The following is a 19916-nucleotide window of genomic DNA, read 5'->3' as shown; positions in this document are numbered from 1 at the left end:
CTTTCACTCTGACACCCCGAAACGGTCAGCATGTCAAAGGCTGCGACAAGCGGTATGGCAATACCGGAGGCTGCGAGGGCGGCTGGAAAGTACCATCGCGCACCCAGCCGTTCATCCCCTTCCCCGGCACCCGTTCTCAGCGCTGCGGGAGACGGGATGGCCCCGTACAGCCCTTGCTCCATAGGGCCAGCTGTACGGGAAAGCGTGGCCAGGTTGCAGCAAGGATTGCCGGCTCGGCTGGTTTCTTCCAACATCCCCAAGGATGGGTGTGTTGTTGAAGCACAGAGGGAACCGGCTGGGCAGCCCCTTCTCACCGCCCCGGCTGCAGCCCAAGGCTGCCAGCAACCTGTCGGGCAAGAGCCGTGCCCCAGCGCCTGCATCTCCTCCTCCTGGTCCTCGGTGCATCCCCCCTCCTGGATGTGGCTCGGGATTTCTACACCGAAAAGAGAGAGGAAGGCATGGTGGAGATCCCCGGGGTCCACCTGCCAACCAAAATACAACCACTTTAGGTTAAGAGGCCGTAAACCTGTCTTCCAGCGCCCGAAGCAGTTCCGTGTGTGTGCGGGAGCAGCCTGTTAGGCACAAGCACGTTACAGAACAACGGGCGGACCCAGGCTGAGCCAGACTTGCAAATTAAATACTGAATACTTTTATGTTTAAGCCAGCGTGATACTGCCTGTAGACTTACCATTGCATTTGCTCATTAACTTGTTTTTTGTGCCAGCTCTGTGCGTGCTCACCTCTTAATGCTGGCAAGCCTGAAAGGGAGGCAGCAAGGAGGAAGACGACGGCTGCTAGCGGCTGCCGAAAGCAGGACGTGCCTCTCCCACGCTGGAGCTACTTTTTGCAACTCCAGAGGAGCAGGAAACACTGGCCCAGCTTGGCAGAGGCTTCCAAAGCTGCCTCTGGGGTTCGGAAGGGAACCGGGCATCTGAAACACGCCAGCAGCTCGGACAGATCCCAAGGGTCAACCTGGGGTGGAGACAAACAGCTTGGCTGGCCCACGCCTGCAAAGTGATCCACCTCGGAGTCTGTGCAAGGCCTTCTTCACCTTCCTCCCCACCGCGCTGACCGCGTTGCGCAGCCGCAGCGCGGGGGCCGATGCCCGAGCAGGCGATGGTGCCCGAGCAGGCGCCGGGGCTGCACGCCGCAGGCCGCCTGGAAGCTGCGGTCTGCCGGGGTGGCGGTTTCAGGCGCCAGCTCCCGGAGCGCGGGCCCGGGCTGGGCACAGGGCGGAGCGGGAGGCTCCTGCCGCCCCCGCAGGTGTTACTTCGGGGCCGCGGCACCGGGCCCGGGCCCGCCGCCCGCTCCCCCCGCCCGCGCTGCCACCCGCGGGGCCGGGGCCCTGCGCCCGGGGGCGGGGCCTGCACAGGCCCCGCCCCGCCAGGGAAGGCGTGGCCTCCCGGCCGCCCTCCCACCGCGAGGCCCCGCCCCCTGCGAGGCGCACCCCCTCCTCAGGCAGGGAGGGGAGATAGGCTCCCCCCCCCCCCCCCGCCCCGCCGAGCCCGGCCCCGGCCCCGGTTCCAGTCCCGGCCCCGGCGCTCTCTGGGGGCCGCCTACGCCTCGGCGAGGTGCCGCCGCTGGCGGCAGCCCAAGGCCTCAGCGCCCGCCGCCATCTCCCGCACCCCCGCGGCAAATGGCGGCCGCCGTCGCCGGGCCTTCCCCGTCTCCTAGCAACGCGCGCGCCTGCCCCCCCACCCCCGCCGTCTTAAAGGGGCCGCGGTCGGGAATCCCCGGCGTGCCCTGCCCCGGAGCCCGGGGGAGGGGCTCAGGCTCCACCGAGGCCCGGGGAATACCCGCGGCTCTCCCGGGCTGTCGCCGCGGGGACGGCGGTTGGTTCACTGCCCATGCCCGCGGGTGCTGCCGCGCCGCCATTTCGCGGGGAACAAACTCCCAGACGACACAATTCTCCCTCGTTTCAAAGTCAGGCACAGAAATGTCAAGTCTTTCATTTAAAAAAAAAATTATATATGTCTAGAAACCCGTTTGCCAGTCCCTGGTACTCCCCAGGAAACAGGAGCACCCCACTGTGCAGCCGGCAGCCCGCCCGGCCAACCAGGTGCCCAGAGAACACCTTTTTCTCCCTTTAGAGACCCACGGAATAATTGGAAGTCAATCGCGCTTTGGCAAGTACCTTCGGTTAATGACAGGAATGCATTTCAACAGCCACGGGCACGAGACAGGATTTTCCTTTCTGTTTTTTTCCCCCTATGGAGTAGGATGCCAGGGCTCTACAAAAAGCAGCACCCGTGTGTATCGCTGAGGTCATTTGAGAGCCAAATGCCCTTATCCACAGCGCACAGCACCGGCAGGCAAGCAGTCACCGTATCGCCCCTGACTGTGATTACGAACAGGAACATCTTCCTGCTTTTTGAAATATTTTTTCCTTTCAGTCTCATCTTCTGCTTCATCCTGGCTGCCTTCCTAGTCGCGGAGAAAACTTTTAAAATTATTGTGCTTCTCCCACCGTGGAGGTTTCCCACCTCCATAAAGCACTCTGAGATCTTTGGATGAAAGGTGCAATCTATTTTAAGTGCAAAATACTACCTATGAATTCAAGCTGTGTACAGGACATCACAGGTCCAGTGTTTGGTCTCCCCACCTATCTCACCTTATGGCCATGGGAGTCAAACAGGAATGACAGCGAAGATACCAAACCTGGAACAAAGTCCAACCACTTTAATATATTGCAAATATATTCTGCAAACTATTTAATATATAAAAAGCAACATTAAAATAATTTTGCTTTTTATACACGCTCATATTATGCGCTCAAAACTGGGAAATACCAGAATTAAGGCCGCCTGTCCTACTGCCAGCCACATTACCAATGTAGAATAACCAAACCAAGTATTTTTGCCCTTACAGGCTCTCACACAAAACGTGTTTCACAACCACCCCCTCTAAATGCCTTTTTTATTGGCGCTCTTCCCGCCCCGAGTGGCTGACAAACTCTGCTCAACTTCCCCAAGCGCTCCTACAAAGTTGCCCAACGGGGAACAAATGTTAACATGAAAATGCTATTTTAAGGAGTCACTATGTTGTTCTTAAAATTTTTTTAACCACCCCCATTTCATAGCAGCAATATTGCGGTAGTTGCAAGGTCTAATCATACAGGGGAGGTGTACGTCGCATCTGCAGAAGCACCACGTCTCCAAACCCAAGACAACCCCCCCTGCTCTGATCACCAGAAAAGCTTCTCTTCCTGCAGCTCCCAGCTTCGTTTGCTGCCCAACCTCCCACCGCTGTAACGGACGGACAGGGACGCCACAGGGACATTTTCTGGTACCTACGGTCCCAGTTCCCCGCTCCCAGTACCAGCCGCCTGGTGCACCATACCAATGGGACAGCCGCCGCGCACGGGCAGAGCAGTAGTACGCGACTGCACCGTAACGCCCGCACGTGGAGACTTGAAGTCTAAGCTTTAAAGGCAATTTTAATTCTGCCATTTCTCAAACTTCGCTTCCTGGGTTTAAAAGCCAAGGCCATCTGAGGCATCCTGTGCTACTCGTAGCGAGTTTTAGGAACGGGGGCAAGACGAGAGAGTTGTTCAGTTTTAACAGACACGTACCTCCTCGTCAGAGGCGAGCACAGCCTCTGCCGCGGCCCCTCATCGGGGAGGGAGGGCAGAAGCCTGCAGCTCCAGTGCCTGTACAGCGTGGAGATGTCCTTTGTAAGAACGGTTCATTCCACGTGTGGTTCACACCCGCGGCACCCCACCAGAGAAACTGGCTCAGGAGGTTAATGACGCTCAGCTGGAGTAGCACCCTGTTCGCCGCCGCTGACGAGAATAACCCATCCTCAACCTGCCTTTAAATGCCTGGTTTTGTAAAGGAGGATCAAGAAAAAACAGGACACTTCTACATGGATCTTTTTCTTTGCAATACTAATCTCTACAGCGAAACATTCATAACTGCTCAACAGAGTAAAAATATGCTACATCAAAACTGTACCAGAAAAAGCAGAACCCCTGTAACAGCTGGAGAAAAGTTTGCAGATAAAAATCAGAATTAAACAGCCAGCTTAAAAATATGCCACTGAAAACATATGAGAAAATAAATACTGTTGTCCTTTCTCTACCGTTTGGCAGACATTAGAATTGGTGCAATTCAGAGACTCTCATCTTCTTGTTCGGTGTTGCTGTTGGCATCTCAGCGTGTTGTCTCACCGAGGAGCAGAAGGGGCACGGCCCCCCAGTCAGACAAGCACAGGGTTACGTCCCCGTGACCGCAGGAGAGCTGGGAGCATGCTCAAGTGCTCACCTGAAGCAGGTACTGGACTCTTCTGAATTAAGCATTGTGTATTACACTCGAACAGGAAACACGCTGCCTTCCATCTAAATTCTCATTACAAACCCCCGTAGAAGCAAGGACACCCGCTTGGTATCAGTATGAGAAGGCTAGCGCACTGAATTCTGAGAACTACGCTGTTCGTATGATCGAGTGAATTGCAGGTCCATATAAAATACAGAAAGCGAAGACATTTGTCTGCTCTCCTGGGAAGTATATACCGTTTGGATGGCAGACGAACTACCAATGAAGACAGGTTCCAAACTAACAGCGTTTCCCAGGGAATTAATTTACAAAGTGCCACTGGTCCTTGGAACCAAATATAGTGTACAGTATATTACAGCAAACACAAGCTCTGCAGCTTGTGTTGGCCCATCTCTGCACTATATACAGAAGAAATCGAATGTTCAGACTCTTTACAATAGACTCCTTCCCTTTTTATACAAAGGAAAATAAAAACATAAGTTAAAACAGCAATAAATAAAACTACAGAACGTGTGTGTCCTGGTCAGCCCCCTTTGTGCATTCCAATCAGACTGGAGAGCTTCTCACAGTGCTCAAGTTTCAGTGATTCTGCTTTCTGTTTTAACCGCTCATCTCTGTACAGCTTGGCCAAATTTGACAAATCAGACTCTGAAAGATGAAAAAAATATATATTAGGATGAAGTCATGAGCCTACTTTACATAACTGTTTGTCAGTGCTTTGTCATCCTCGTGGCATGTTTTTTTTTAATTCACCTTGTTTCAGTGAAACTGGGCATGTTAACAACTTTCTTTAAAGACAGGCCATCAGGTTTAACCAGGCTAGCTACTTAAGAAAACAGTATTTTCATAATTGCTTGAAAACACAATTATAATAACCCTCTCTACCAGTGCACTAGTAGGACAAAACCCAAGACTGATTATTACTGTCTACAAAGAAAACACAAACTGTAGAAATATAGCTTAGAAGTCACGTAAGATTTAAAATTATGTTAATGATCTAAAGAATATGTGATTGCTTTAGAATATACGTATATGTTTAAACTAACTGTGCACAAAAAGGGGCTAGTAGGATACCATTTGATCTGCTACCTGCCTTAGGCTATACCGCTATCGACATCTGAGTTAGATCTCATCTCCTCGTGCACCGGTCCTCACCGAGGTATCACCAGGCACAGACCGGCGGAGGGGGTTACTCTACCCTTACCAGCGGTATTTAAGTGGCAGGCCAGAAGGACAGAGAGCCTCACGACTACTTTTCCTATCGCTGCCTTGGGGCTGTGTCAGCTGCCCGCAGCCTCATAGGCTCAGCAGAACTACAAGACATACACCCCTGCCCACCTAACTGAGAAACGCAATTCTTTTGGCAGATCCATTCTGGAAGGGTCCAGAGCACCCATCCGAATATATACTTTAAGGTACAGATAGTTGGTTTTTTGATGTTGCGCTTCTGAGAATAGAAACTCTGTACGGCAAGAGATTTGCCCAGAAGGCATTATAAATTCTTTTTTTTTTTTTTTTTGGTATTGATTACAGGAAGGTGAACAGCCAGTTGAGGGACGTGTCTGAAAGGCCTCTGTGCCCGTTCATATACAGTCTCGAATGTACTTTGCATATTTTTTCCCCTTCTTCTCAAAACTGAAATAATCCCATTGTTTAAATTATTTCCCCCCAATAATTCAGAGAAGTTTCTTTTGCTGATTAGCTAAGGAAGTCTTAATATAGCTTTCTCCTTGAAGAATAATTTAGATCCAGGATTAGATGCACCTAAGAGAACAGCAGTAATTTGTTTCTGAAAAGGTCAAAATTTCCCTAAGCACAGGCTACCTGATGACACTCAATTTTTCAAAGAGCTTTTATATATCTTACAAGTCCCTCATTTTACAAAATCATTCAGAGTGGAAAGAACTTCAATAGGTCCTTTCATGCCTCACGTCCTCTGTCCCTGTCCCACTGAAATTTAAAGCCATTTAACCCTCCAACTATTTATTGAAAAGCTTTACAAACTGACAGGCATAAACATTTTATTTTAGATCAGAAATCAATTTTCAGGCTTTATAACTAAAATGCCACTCAAATGGTGCTGGGCGCACAGCCTTGACAAACCTTCAGCAAAACTAGACTTGGGTAATTGTCCCCTAGACCAGAGTCCCTGGAGTTCTGCAGCGAAGAATCTTAGTCTGCACTTACCCAACTGGGCAAAAATATTCACTGCAAATGCTTCCACTTTTGACAGCATTCATTCTGTCACATTGGTTTCTTATGTTTTTCAATCTTTTACATAGAGTTGTTCCTTTGTACTTTTTAAGGAACTCCTACCTAATTCCAACTACGTATCCTTCTTCTTTCTGTTTTCAGTTGCCTCTTTGTAATTTTCTCTGACTTAGAGCTCTCTGCAGTCTTAATTTACAATTGTGCTATCACAGCCGAACAATCTCCTGTAAAAACCTGGGACGTGCCTTTTGTACTCAACTGTATCAAAAATTTCAGAAGACCAAAAACCACACCATATGCAACTTTTACACACTATTCTGCTGTGAAGGGAGGAACACTTGTCTACTGCAGCAGTACAAAAGTGACAAGATACCCGACAGATCAGTTACTTTTGAAGTTTTCATTAAGGTAGTTGGACACTAGGTAACACTTTTCAAGTCATAAAATCAAGGACTTTAAAAATCAAACTGTTCCTATATAATTCTGTCCATTTTGCTGGTGCTAAAGAGAAATGCACTCTCAGTAAACAAAACAAACGTACTATTAATAGACATTCAACTGACAAAAAAAAAAGTTGACCACATGAAGTTAAACACTTAAACAAGAATTAATGGACCAAAGTTATGAAGCAACAGCTGACTAAGAACTGTGTCAACATCTCCAGCGAACTTTTCCCCAGCACTCCATCTTGTATTCACAGTTTATTTTTATAAACTTGGCTGTACTAAAGTTAGCACAGTCTCAGCTGTGCTCATTACCTGCTGGCTGGCCTAGACAGTAATCATTCTGAAAATGTTTTTTTTTAATTACGGTGGTCTCCTCAGACTACTGCTAATTGTGGATGTTGTAAATACATTTGCAGATGCGCTACTAATAAAGTCTCTAAGTGTAAAAAGCTCCAGAGGAACGTTGTTTTGCAGGCATTACTTGGCATTCAATGCTGGATCATCTCCCCCTCCCCCTGCAAACCCTGTTGCCCATTTTGGGGCACGGCACTCCTTAGCTCAGGGTCTACGTGAAAGAGACAATATAGCAACTTTCAGTTGCACAAGGTCAATTAAAAGGATTTTTCGGTAAGAAGTAAATTCTATCCCTATAGCAAGCCTATGCACAACACCTGCATTTATGGTTATTAACAGCCACATTAGACCTAGAGGCTGCTACTGCCGGCCACAGATGCTCTGAGATCACAAGCACACCAAAAACTAAGGGATTGTTTGGGATTTTTATGGTCTTATATTATGGGTTCTTTCCTTTTCTTTTCTAACTTCAGAGCCTACATCTGTATATTTCTCTTTAAAAGCAAGATTGGTAACTTTTATGTAAAATAAAACAAAACAGTCTCTGGATGAAAACAAAACAACCCTTCCCATCAAAAAACCTGTAAATAGTTTGGAGTCAGCAAAAGTATTGTTACCTCTAGCACAGGATTAAACAAGTCTTGTTTAGACATTTATGTTTCCATAATGATGCCATTGGTAAAGAAACTGTAAACAAGTGCGAAGTCATTTTTTAGTAGCGTGCTGAGGACTGTTTTACACGGAGCAATTTAGAAAGCCCTACTAGTGTGTGAAAGCAGGTTGCCTCCTACTATTAAGCATTTACACAGAAACAACTTCTTCCAGCTTCCTTTATGCACAGCAGTAGTTTGTGTTTACTCATTGAGTTCTTTAGCTGAAAAAAAATCAGTCACAACATCCCAACTTCAGCTAGTCCTCGTAATTTGATTTCTGTTACTTTGTACAGTTACAAAAGAAGCAGAGATTTGCTCTATTTTAAACAAACTAGAAGAGTAGTAATTAACAAATAATAGAATACGGGGTTAAAATACATGCCTTTATACGTGCCACTGATCGACTTAGGACTGACGTGAGAATAATGATTTTGAATGCTCACATTTCTGTGTTCTCCCTTTCTGCATTCAATTCTTGTTTTTAAAAGACAATCTTGACTATGGTGAAATCTCAAACTCATCCAAAGATAGAAAATGCAAATAAGCACACAAAACAAGTACAGAAGCACGCTCTTTGAAAACTGATACCAGTAACTTGCAGTCCACTGCAAGACTACCAAAAGCACCTGAATAGGCTACGGGCTCTCCTTCTGATGAAGTTTTGAAGAAAAAGTTAATCTTCCCATGGAGCCAGTCGGAGCAAAAATGATTCTGCTCCAGCAAAGGAAACGTGGAAGATGTGATGTCTTAAGACCTTTTCTAGCCCTCACAATCTATCACAGCCAGATAAACGTGGTGGATTATATGTTTAAAACATCATCACCAAGTTATTCAAGCATAAGAACTGAGTGGAAAAAAATGTCTCAAATGGTGAAATCTACTTCCCCCTTGTCTCTCAGAATCACCTAAAATGAATTTTGACAGACCCTCAAGAATAGCAAGTTCAGTGTTAAGAGCAGATGTGAGAAATACCAGTGCAAGGTTGCTTATAACTATAAGCATCAGAAAATGAGGCTAAAAATGGCAGTGCTTTGTGAAGCATAGCCATCACACAACTACTGATGGCTTGTAGGCATACACCTGTAACAAAAATAACTTACTTTGCTGTTTCTCCTTCCAGCAGCTGGTCTGAATATAGTCTATGTAATCTTTTTCAACGGTTTTCTCTAGCTCTTGAAGTTCTGCTCCTTGATAATTCTTTTCAAAGTTTTTATCAACATAGTAAGGCACCTGCAAGTTCTCTGTTTCTCTACTAATAACATGGCCTATGGACCTGTGAAAACATCATGGAGAAAACAGATTTTTTAGCAGTTCAAATATAAAGAAATCAAGAGATGTTTCTCCATATTAGCATTTCCAGAGGACAGTATTTAACAACAGCTCTTTACAGTTACCTTCTGCAGGACTTTAGCTCCCTCAACCATCCAACAAGGAAATTACAAGTCTCAGGCACTGCAAGCTGTGCACTACAAACAGAATTCACACACACCCACACACCCCCCCCCCCCCCCCCCCCCGCTAAAAAACACAGAAAAATATCTAATATTTGGAGATATGGACACAGAACTGACTCCGAGCTGACACCGTTCCTTCCAAATACTGTGCTTGTTCTCAAAAGCTCAGTCAAGGCACTCCCAAAACATAAGAGCAGATTTTATCTGTGAACGGAAGCTCCACACACTTTCTTCTGTTTGCTGGTAATTTCTGGCAAGCTAAGTCCAGAAATCCACGGGAATTGGTAACAAATGTAGAGATTATAGGAAAGGCATACGGCCCCAGTATTGCTTAGGGCACAATGCAATTGGATCCGGATTTTCCCGATTTCTGGATCCTTTAGTAGAAATAAAAATTAGCAGGGGAGATTCTAGTTACACTTTCCTTTAGGGTTTTGTAATCATCAGTAAGCGAAGTGGGGCATGGAATATCAAATATCACAAAGAATATCCTGCAGGTAGAATTAGCCACTCTGACACAGCCATTGGATTAAACTATACTCTTACAGTTTTTTTGAATTTCCTTATAGATACCCAGCCGTTTTTTTCAAATCACTACCCACAGAAAGAGGCAGGCAGCCAGAACACAAAGGTTACACTCTACTCAATGGAATCTAGTTTGCCCCTTCTATTTCCTGGACTCCTCTTTTCCTTCTCTCTCGCTACATCTCAGAGGTGTATGCTCTCTTTATATAAACAGTTTCTTTTAGTTTTTAGACTGTTAGTTTTTTTAAGGACATGATTTAGAGAAACAGCAAAACCGCGTACCAGGCTCAGGCCTGACTTTCTCAAATCAACAGGAGAAGGGGAGGTAGTGAAGAAAAGCAGATTAGCTGCTCTGGGGGCAGTGCGGGAAGTTTCACATGGGGCTGGCAGATAGCAAAAACACTCTCTAAAAAAAAAAAAAACCACACTCAAAAAACAACCACCCTCCTGTTTTTATGCTAGGTCTACACACTGACATCTTGTGGTAAAAAACGATAAAAGGTGTTGGGCTACTACGACAGTGGAGAGGATATGGGCCTAAACCTAAGTAGTTTTACTCCTAGAAGGGAGCAAGGGGAGTGTTTGGAGCACTCTGCTACTGCTCTGTGCAGCAGGTTCTCCAAAACCTGCTGACTCCCACTCCCATCTCAGTAAGAGCCAGTGAAGGCGACTGAACTGAGCTCTTTCCCACCAGAGAGCTTCCCTCCTCCCGACACTGGATGCTGAGAGGAGCAAGTGGGTTTTCCTCTGCCCCACAACCTCCGATTTCGGCAGGTCCGGTGGTGTTCCTTCTGCTTCCAGAGCTGACCAGTTCAGTTTGCCCTCTGCAACCCCGGGGTCCTGCTTCTTTACAGATGCTAAACCAGGGTGTTTCAAGGCTTTAATGATTTGTGGAGCTTGACAATTCTTCCAGTGGAATTCAGGCTCCAGAGCACATTTGGATTTATACTGCGAACCGTTGGCTTAATTTTTTAATTGCTTTACGTAGAACCTCAGCGGTGGTCCGCAGATCCCTGGGGCTGGGCAGACCAGAGGCTGATCAGCACTGTAGCTGAGCTACACCCACGTTCCTGCTACTGCATCACTGTGCAACAACATTTCACACCAGTTGAGAAAGCTTTCTGGCTCAGTGCCTCTATTTGTTCAGCACACAGCACAATAAAGCACACCGTAGTTAACTTCACAGCGATAGTGCTTAGGAGAACTCGTCGACAGAGACTGTTGGCACTTCCTTATTTACAAATTGGTAACACTTTCTAGAAAGAGCAGAACAGAACACTAACGTGCATTCTGCTATCAAGTCCAACTTCCCGTCTACCTCCTTATCGCAAACACCAAACACCAGAAAAATGTGGTTTTAAATGACTTACGATTTGTAGAATAGGCTGTAGGGTGGGTTTGTAGCCATCAGCTGAGTTATAACTGACACTACAATTATTATGAAAACTGGCATCAACTGAATAAATGCAGAATATGAATTCTGAAAAGAACAACAATAATTAGTAATCAAGAAAAGATACAGATGGAGAAGGATGCATCTGTTCACAGAAACCAGGCTATCTATCATAGATCAATAATGTATTAAATGTAAACCGAAAAGAAAATACGAGGAAGTAGTTTCGAATTTTGAGAGGGATGACATTTTAACTTCATTCAAAATAACCTTTATTAATAATCTCAGAAAACTCTTTAAAGCCATTTTCTTTCAATTGTATTTTCATGACATTTCTTTCATCTACAGCTTCCTTCACAAGGCCATAGATGCCCACAGCACTGTACCTGTCAGTGACCAGCTGACAATCCAAACTGCAGGAACACACTGCAATTCCCATTTGTGCCTACGGCTTTCCATGCATCTTCTGAAGTTTGCTACGTGCATTCTAAAAATCTCAATCTCTGTTCAAACACTGGATAAAATGGCTGAAAAGTAAAGGGTTAAGTGACCATATGTAGTGTAACTTGGGACAGGATGCAAGCACTTGGTTTTTTTGTTTGTATTAATTTAGGAGAACAAAAGAGTGGGAAAAAAATATCAAAGGACCAAAGAGTTCTGATAGCCATACAGAAAACACAGATCTTTCTTCTGCTCTTCATCTAATTTTTAAAGCACCCTTCTAAAATGCCTTTTCTTATCAGAAGCAAAATATAATATGCAGCTATTTAGATTTTGCTCTCTGCCCTGGGACAGCAGTAAGAATTCCTGACGCAGTAGTAGGTGGGATGCATTTGCCCTAGCTTAGCTGTCTATAAGCTGTATCAGGGTTTTTTTCAGAGCCCGACTTCAGAAGACTCACAGGGAAAAATTCATCTTCCTTGGAGGACTGCCTCTGGAGGAAGATTCTTCCAAGGCAGGTGGCACGTGCGTATGTGCGCTAGCAACAGATGACACCTTGTGTCTCATCTGGAGGTTTCAGTTGGTAGAAAAGTATCCCAGACCCATCCTGCCCTGGGCTGGAAAACACCTGTGTGGCACCTGGGCAGAAACTCTTGTGCTCATTTACTGAAGGATTAAATATGCCGTGAGGTCAAGCCAGTGCTTCCGTATTCGTTATCAGTCCACATTTGGACTAACTGTTGTTGGCTTACCAAACCATTAGAGCTTGCAAAAAGCAAGTGCCAGCAAAACACTTGGTGACAGAAACTCCAGGGCCTATAATCCTATCAATACAATGTATTTTTAAAGTAGTGATTAATAAAAGACAATCTAGTTACTTTTGAAAACATCCATTTTGGCTGCAGCACTTGATAAACACTGAGCGTTTGTCCTGGCTTCAGATGGACCCCCCACCCTTCAGTGGACCCCTCACCCTGGTGAAATATTTAAGCCCAAGAGATCCCTCCTCCTGGCTACCTGTGGCCTGTTTTCTTCCTCCTCTTGCTCCTGCGTCCATGCTCTTTCATTTCGGTGCCTCCGTGGATAATAGTGCGCGTCTCTGGCTACGTTTGAGAACATATGGATATTTCCTGTTAAAAGAAACCAAGAGAGAGTCATGATTTTCATCCAGTTGCTGGTACTCACCTGTATTTCTCAGAGTTTCTAGTTGATTATCCAGGCTTATACTACAGGGCCTGAACTACAGCTGTGAGACTGGAAATTAAAAAACGCAAAGACACCTCAGATTTAAATGTCAAAATAATATGTCGTTCCAAAAAGTGTACCAGAGAAATTGTAAAGTTTGCCTCAAGTTCATCTTAACTTAAATCAAACTGCAGAACCATGCCATAATTTTTATTATTTTATCTCGTATTTTAATATTGTTTTTGTCACATTCACTTGCAAGGCCATAGCTTGTGCTGCATCCCCAGGCTCTAACCAGGAAAATTAATTCGCTTCACCAGACTCAAGCCATGAATTATGCCTTCCCATAGTTACTGAATATGGTCTTCTACACTAATTTCTACTTCCTCTTCCTTCAAACAATAGTTCCTTTAAGGAAAGAGATTTAAAAAATAGCTTTTTGAGTAAAAAAAGAATACAATTCAGGATTTCCTTTCTTGCACATTAAATGTAGTTGATTTATTTTTAAAAATTCTAAAATGAGGAAAGAATTGCATATGCTGTTTCAATTTGAAGCTTGAGTTCCGATTTTATCACCATATGAATATCTTAATAGTAACTGTGCCCTCCTCTTTTGAAATTCAGAATGTCTTTGTATCAGAAAATCTAAATTTATGGCCTTATCATGACAACAGAAATGCAAATCTATTTATAAGCCCTGGGAAAGATGTCACATTATTTTACACTCTTATACTGTCCTTTCTCTTAATTTCCTAATGAATTCTGCAAGAAACCTGGGCGGAAGTGACCTTTGCTATTGTGTCAAAACATCTGTTTTATTGCTTGTTCAAAGATTTTTCCAAGGGTCTAGGCGTGTTTGCAGTCAGCGCTCCAACAGAGAGCCAAACAAGGCTGGCTTGAAGAAGGAAAGTCTCTTTCTTGAAAAAGAAAGTTTGTTTCTATCATTCAACACTGCTCAGACAATATTTTATCAAGCTGTGAAAAAACAGAAGCAAGTGTGGGAAGAGAGAAATGGCTTTTGCAGGATGCCTAGAAAAAAGTTTTCCAAAATCCTAAGTTTCTCAAAGAATTTCTGCCAGCAGTTTCTTTCCTTCCACGTGCATTTATTTTTTATGAGAAGGAAGTTCAACTTGTAGCCTCTACCCATTATAACTGCAACACTATGCCATGTGGAGAGTCTCCTTTTAGACTTATGACATTTAACATTCTAACTTTTAATATTTTTCCATTGAATTTCCATGGAGGAAAATTGCACGGTAAAAACAAAGCCACAAACCCACCCACAAAAGCTGTACAAATGAGTTTACCCTAACACCAACATTTCTCATTCAGATTTCCAGAAAGCTTGGTGATAGCAAGGTGTCACAAAAAAACCCCAGCACAACACTGCAGCTTAGCACAAACTTCAGCTCACGCACACAAGTCCTACTTAACATTATCACAGTTTAAAAAAAGTTCTCTTTATATCAACTACCTGGACACCCTGTTACCAGTAATTCTCTGCTAAGTAGAAACTGTGTGAACTTTGCCTGTTTGGAAAACTACTGAACTGACGATTTTCCATAATTTAAAACTCACTTTTAGATTAGGAAAATGTACATAAATTTAGACCCAAACATTTTTTTTGCTGAGGAAACTATTGTTTACTACCAACACCGATTACTATGAAATTATCTTTAAATTTTCTTACTCTTTGCCACTTCAATAAAAATTCCCATTTACTTCTTCATGCCAGTCTACCTGTTAAACCTGCCATGCCCAGTACCCAAATTCCTCCCGCAGCTCCTCAATTTCTTGTCCTCAACTCCAAGCATCCCTGTCGCCCACAGCTACATAGCAGTCGCGTTCCTCAAGGGCAATGTTTCACTGGTGGCCGAGGCAAAAGGCACATGCAGGTGCAATTTCTTGCAAAGTCAGAAGCGGAAAACGTGCAAACTCTGTGTGGAATTACGCCATGCTGAGTTTGGCTCACTTTGCCCATCTACCAATCAGATTTTAAAAACAATTTGAGGTCCCCTGAGCTGCAAGATGCTACCACACAGACTAAGGTTATGGGGAGCTTGTAAGTCATTACCTGTACCTGTGGCTTTAGACTGTTGTAACTGGCGTGTATGCTGCTTTGTACCACGCCTTGGAGGTGAAAAAGTTTACAAGAATGTTAAAGCAATTTGTTAAATGCTGCCAGGAAGACCCTTGAGCTCACCATACCTTTCAGATTTACTTTCAGTCCAAACCTCTATTCCATTGCTCTTGCAGTATCTTTCTAATTTTTACTACAAATACAAAAGTCAAGGCTGGAGTGAGACGTGCACGGAGCTGCTACAGGGACGGATCTACTGTTCTGTGACTGGATGCTGCATATCCAGTAACAGCCAGCCTTTCCTGGCAGACATCGCCTTCTAAGCTAAGAAGTTTTAATTTCTTTACAGTATGCAAGCTATTGCAAGCCAAATGAACTCCTATGTTTTCCTAGTTATAGGGGCACTGAGACTACAATGCCAGGAGCTGCTGCCATGCTGAACTGGAATGCACCAAGGTGTCTGAAGTACATCATCATCAGCAAAGACACCTCTGATCCCTTCCCCTTCACACCTTATTTTACCTCCCATACCACTGCTGGCTTCAGCCAACGGAGGGAATAAAAGCAACAGAGTCTTCAGCTACAGCTGGTACTAAAATGTTGCCTACCCAAGAATCAAACAGCCTAACACCTTGCCAGACTAAAATGTTCTTACCCCTAACTAGTACTGTCAGAAATTTTCGAGAGAGGCTGGGAGGTTAGGAACTTGCCCCGGCAGCAACAGCCATTGCCCCACTGGCAGCTCTCTCTTCTAGGAGCATTCCTGGACGGCAAGGCTGGGCTTTGACAACATTTGTTGGGGAAGGGAGTTGCTAAAATCTGAAGTTTAAACTATGAATTAGGGGAGCTTTTCCAGGCATAAAAAGCTAGGATGGGAGAAAAGAGTAAATCCAAAAAAGTTTTTGCTCTTTTCAGATGTATAATCAGCTCCCTGAGCAGCACCAAGAGAAGCTGAACTTCCCTTATGGTCTAGTGTCAGTTCATTGCATTTCAAAAACACTGCAGAGATACTGACCTGTAGGAAAGTGCCCACCAAAAAACACATTGAATATTTCTTCTGGTGTAATGTCTGCTTCAAATTCTGTGTAGTAATTATAGTGCCTGGCCCGGCCAGCGCTGACATGCTCTTGGTCACTTCCGAATTCATCGTATCGTAATCGTTTTTCAGGGTTGCTTAGAACTGCAAAAGCATTGCCTATTGCTGGAGAGTGAATAGAAAGAAGTGTTACACAGGCATATCACGCCGTATTTCCAGATCTCAGACTTTTATAAGCAGAAGAGCAAAAAAGCCCAAACAGGCATAGCAAATTTGTGCTTGACCAGAGATTGAGTTACTTTTGAAAGAACTGCCCTTGTAAAAAAGGTGTTACAACACTGGCATTACCTGTGATGGAACCTATTTCCTGTATCACTGATACCAGGAGAAAGACAAAAGTGTTAAACGTATATGGACAGTGTTGAAATATTTGCAAAACTGAGGTGAGAGAGTCCACGTCAGTCAAGAGATTGAGTGAGAATGTAACATTTTATCAGATCAAACTAAGCACTGATATAGAAGCGCACTCCATATACCATACAGAGTTAATACAAACTTAATAACTGCAGAGACTAATTAAAATGCAGAACCATATTCCAAGTTTTTCTGTCGGCAGAGATGCTTGTGAAGCTGTACAGTGTATCTACTTCACACTTTACATCAAACCACCCAGAGGTATTTGTTTGGTTCATCTTCTTCCTTGATCTTTGACAAAACATGGCTGTAAACAAGTTCACAGCGAAATACAACCGTAACACAAAAAAATAAAGAAAAGGCCTTCAAAAACTCCTTATTCTAATAGACTATGAATGAATATCTTACTTTCCCTGCGCTGCCTTACAGTGCTGTTGCAGGCAGCTGCAACGCAGCACAGAAAAGGCAAAAGATGTAAGAGTTTAGATGCTAACATTGGTGATACAGGTTTAGATTGCAACATTAGACATAGAATATTGGACTCAAATTTCACATGCTTGCATGTACATATATATATAAAAATCTTATTTATGACACACAGCAGTTATTGATTACACAACACCACGCTCTCCTGCACGGCCAGTATCGTCTCCAAGCATCGTTCTGAACCGTTAGCAGTATCTAGGGATGAGATTTGGGATATGTTTCCCTTTGCTTCTAATGGAAATCTGTATTCTGAAGATCAAAAGGCAAATCTCACCGACCAGCTGCAGGTTTTGTGGCGATGCGCATCGCTATATATACAAATGACAAGCTATATGGGCCCATATGATGCCTTTATATAAGGTGCAGAACTGTAAGTCTGAGGCAGCCTGTCCTCGTTTTACTCTTGCTTTGTGACTTTCGATACCGGGCCAGCCCCCACCTCACCTTTAAAAGCTTCCGTGGCTCCGGGAGCGCGGTTCTTGTCAGGGTGAAATTTCAGGGCCAGTTTGCGGTAGGCTTTCTTCAGGTCCTCCTCGCTGGCGTCCCTCTCCACCCCCAGAATTTCATAGTAGTTCCGACACCTCTTTATTCTGGAAGCGCACACAAGCTTATCTTCACCGGCCTATGCCCCTAGACACCGCCGCAGGCCCCCACCAGGGACCATCGCCCCCCGCCGCCTGTCACCGACGCGCAGCTCCCCCCCGAGCCGGACCCCACTGCTCCCTCAGGCGCTGCTCGGCCCCGGCCCCGGCCCCGGCCCCGGCGGAGCCCCCGCGCCGCGCTCACCGCCGCACGCCGTCCAGCTGCTCCGCCGTGTAGGTCATGGCGGGCCCCGGGGCAGCCCGGCCGCCCCCCGCGCCCCTCACAGCCCGCCGCCCCGGCCCGCCCGCGCCGCCATGTTGTGCGCGGAGGCGGCGGCCGCGCGGGGGCCTCTGGGTACGGGAGTCCCCAGCCCCCGGCCGGCGGCGCGCGGACTACAGTACCCAGCGGGCACCGCGCCAGGGCGGGGCCTAAAGGGCTTCAGGGGGCGCCTTGTGACGCTGTAGCGAGGCTCGGTGACGTCATAGGCAGCTTCCTGAGGGGAGCGGGTGCCGGCCGCTCGCCTCCCTGCCACAGTGCGTCCCAGGCCCAACTGTGTGAGGTCGATGCCGAGACTGGGAGTCATAGAATCATAGAATCATAGAATCATACAGGTTGGAAAAGACCTCTAAGATCATCGAGTCCAACCGTCAACCCAACACACCATGCCCACTACACCATGTCCCTAAGCGCCTCATCTACACGTCTTTTAAATACCTCCAGGGATGGTGACTCCACCACTTCCCTGGGCAGCCTGTTCCAAGGCCTGACCACTCTTTCAGTAAAGAAATTTCTCCTAATGTCCAGTCTAAACCTCCCCTGGCGCAACTTGAGGCCATTTCCTCTCGTCCTATTGCTGTTACTTGGCAGAAGAGACCAACACCCACCTCGCTACAACCTCCTTTCAGGCAGTTGTAGAGCGCGATGAGGTCTCCCCTCAGCCTCCTCTTCTCCAGGCTGAACACCCCCAGTTCCCTCAGCCGCTCCCCATCAGACTTGTGCTCCAGGCCCTTCACCAGCTTCGTTGCCCTCCTCTGGACACGCTCCAGCACCTCCATGTCCTTCTTGTAGTGAGGGGCCCAAAACTGAACACAGGATTCGAGGTGCGGCCTCACCAGTGCCGAGTACAGGGGCACGATCACCTCCCTGCTCTTGCTGGCCACACTATTTCTGATACAGGCCAGGATGCCGTTGGCCTTCTTGGCCACCTGGGCACACTGCCGGCTCATGTTCAGCCAGCTGTCGACCAGCACCCCCAGGTCCTTTTCCTCCGGGCAGCTTTCCAGCCACTCTTCCCCAAGCCTGCAGCGTTGCCTGGGGTTGTTGTGGCCCAAGTGCAGGACCCGGCACTTGGCCTTGTTGAACCTCATACAGTTGGCCTCGGCCCATCGATCCAGCCTGTCCAGGTCCCTCTGCAGAGCCTTCCTACCCTCCAGCAGATCAACACTCCTGCCCAGCTTGGTGTCATCTGCAAACTGACTGAGGGAGCACTCGATCCCCTCGTCCAGATCGTTGATAAAGATATTGAACAGGACCAGCCCCAGTACTGAGCCCTGGGGAACACCGCTGGTGACCGGCCACCAACTGGGTTTAACTCCGTTCACCACAACTCTCTGGGCTCGGCCGTCCAGCCAGTTTTTTACCCAGCGAAGAGTGCACCTGTCTAGGCCGTGAGCTGCCAGCTTCTCTAGGAGAATGCTGTGGGAGACAGTGTCAAAGGCTTTACTGAAGTCCAGGTAGACCACATCCACAGCCTTTCCCTCATCCACGAGGCGGGTCACCTGGTCATAGAAGGAGATCAGGTTGGTCAAGCAGGACCTGCCTTCCATGAACCTGTGCTGGCTGGGCCTGATCCCCTGGTTGTCCCGCACATGGGAGGATCGCGTCAGGGAGTGACATCGGCGGTGAAGGCGCCTTCCGGGCAGCACCACTGTGTTGGCAGGGCTGTGGGAGATGGTCTTAAGTCGTTGTGTTGAGAGGAGCCCAGAGAAACGCCTGGTCCACGCTTCTGACCAAGCTTTGGTTGGAAACCCCTCAAGGGCTTGTCCTGCAGCTTCTTCCAGCTGCGTTCATGCATTGATAATGCTGCTGCTCGTTTCCCCTCATCCCATGTGCCAATTAAAGCTGGGCTAATGAGCTGTGGGAGTGGAGTCATGGTGTGAGGGAGTTGGTGTCTTCCACCAGTGTGTTTTGTAGGAGCACAGCAGCTTGGAGAAGGTCTCTCCTTTCATGCAAGCAGCAGTGACTGGATGTTAGGGGTTACATCGCTTCCATTGTTTATTTTTTATTCATTCTTTCTTTTGCATAAGGTCAAAGTTGGAATTTTGCTTTTGGATGTGGATCAGTTTTAGAGTGGAGCAGGTTCAGGTTATTTGGTAAGACCCT

General features: G+C 46.4%; 1 protein-coding gene across 2 annotated transcripts; it reads right to left on the bottom strand.

Moving 5' to 3' along the window:
• Positions 1–20: 20 nt before the first annotated feature.
• On the bottom strand, positions 21–17882 carry DNAJC18 (DnaJ heat shock protein family (Hsp40) member C18). 2 transcript variants are annotated; one of them, XM_075164037.1, is made up of 7 exons: positions 17739–17882; positions 17397–17542; positions 16032–16217; positions 12769–12881; positions 11288–11397; positions 9039–9211; positions 21–482 (listed from the first exon to the last, which is right to left on the bottom strand). In XM_075164037.1, the coding sequence occupies exons 1-7, from the start codon at positions 17774–17776 to the stop codon at positions 112–114; spliced, it is 1137 nt and encodes a 378-aa protein (XP_075020138.1). In that variant the 5' UTR covers positions 17777–17882; the 3' UTR covers positions 21–111. The 2 variants fall into 2 exon arrangements, with proteins under 2 accessions (XP_075020138.1, XP_075020139.1); XM_075164038.1 differs by lacking the exon at positions 21–482 and adding an exon at positions 3859–4922 and having other exon boundaries at positions 17739–17877.
• Between the last annotated feature and the right edge of the window lie 2034 nt (positions 17883–19916).

This window comes from Calonectris borealis, chromosome 15, assembly GCF_964195595.1.
Source record: "Calonectris borealis chromosome 15, bCalBor7.hap1.2, whole genome shotgun sequence".
Classification (NCBI taxonomy): Eukaryota; Metazoa; Chordata; class Aves; order Procellariiformes; family Procellariidae; genus Calonectris; species Calonectris borealis.
This window is presented reverse-complemented; position numbering and strand designations above follow the sequence as displayed.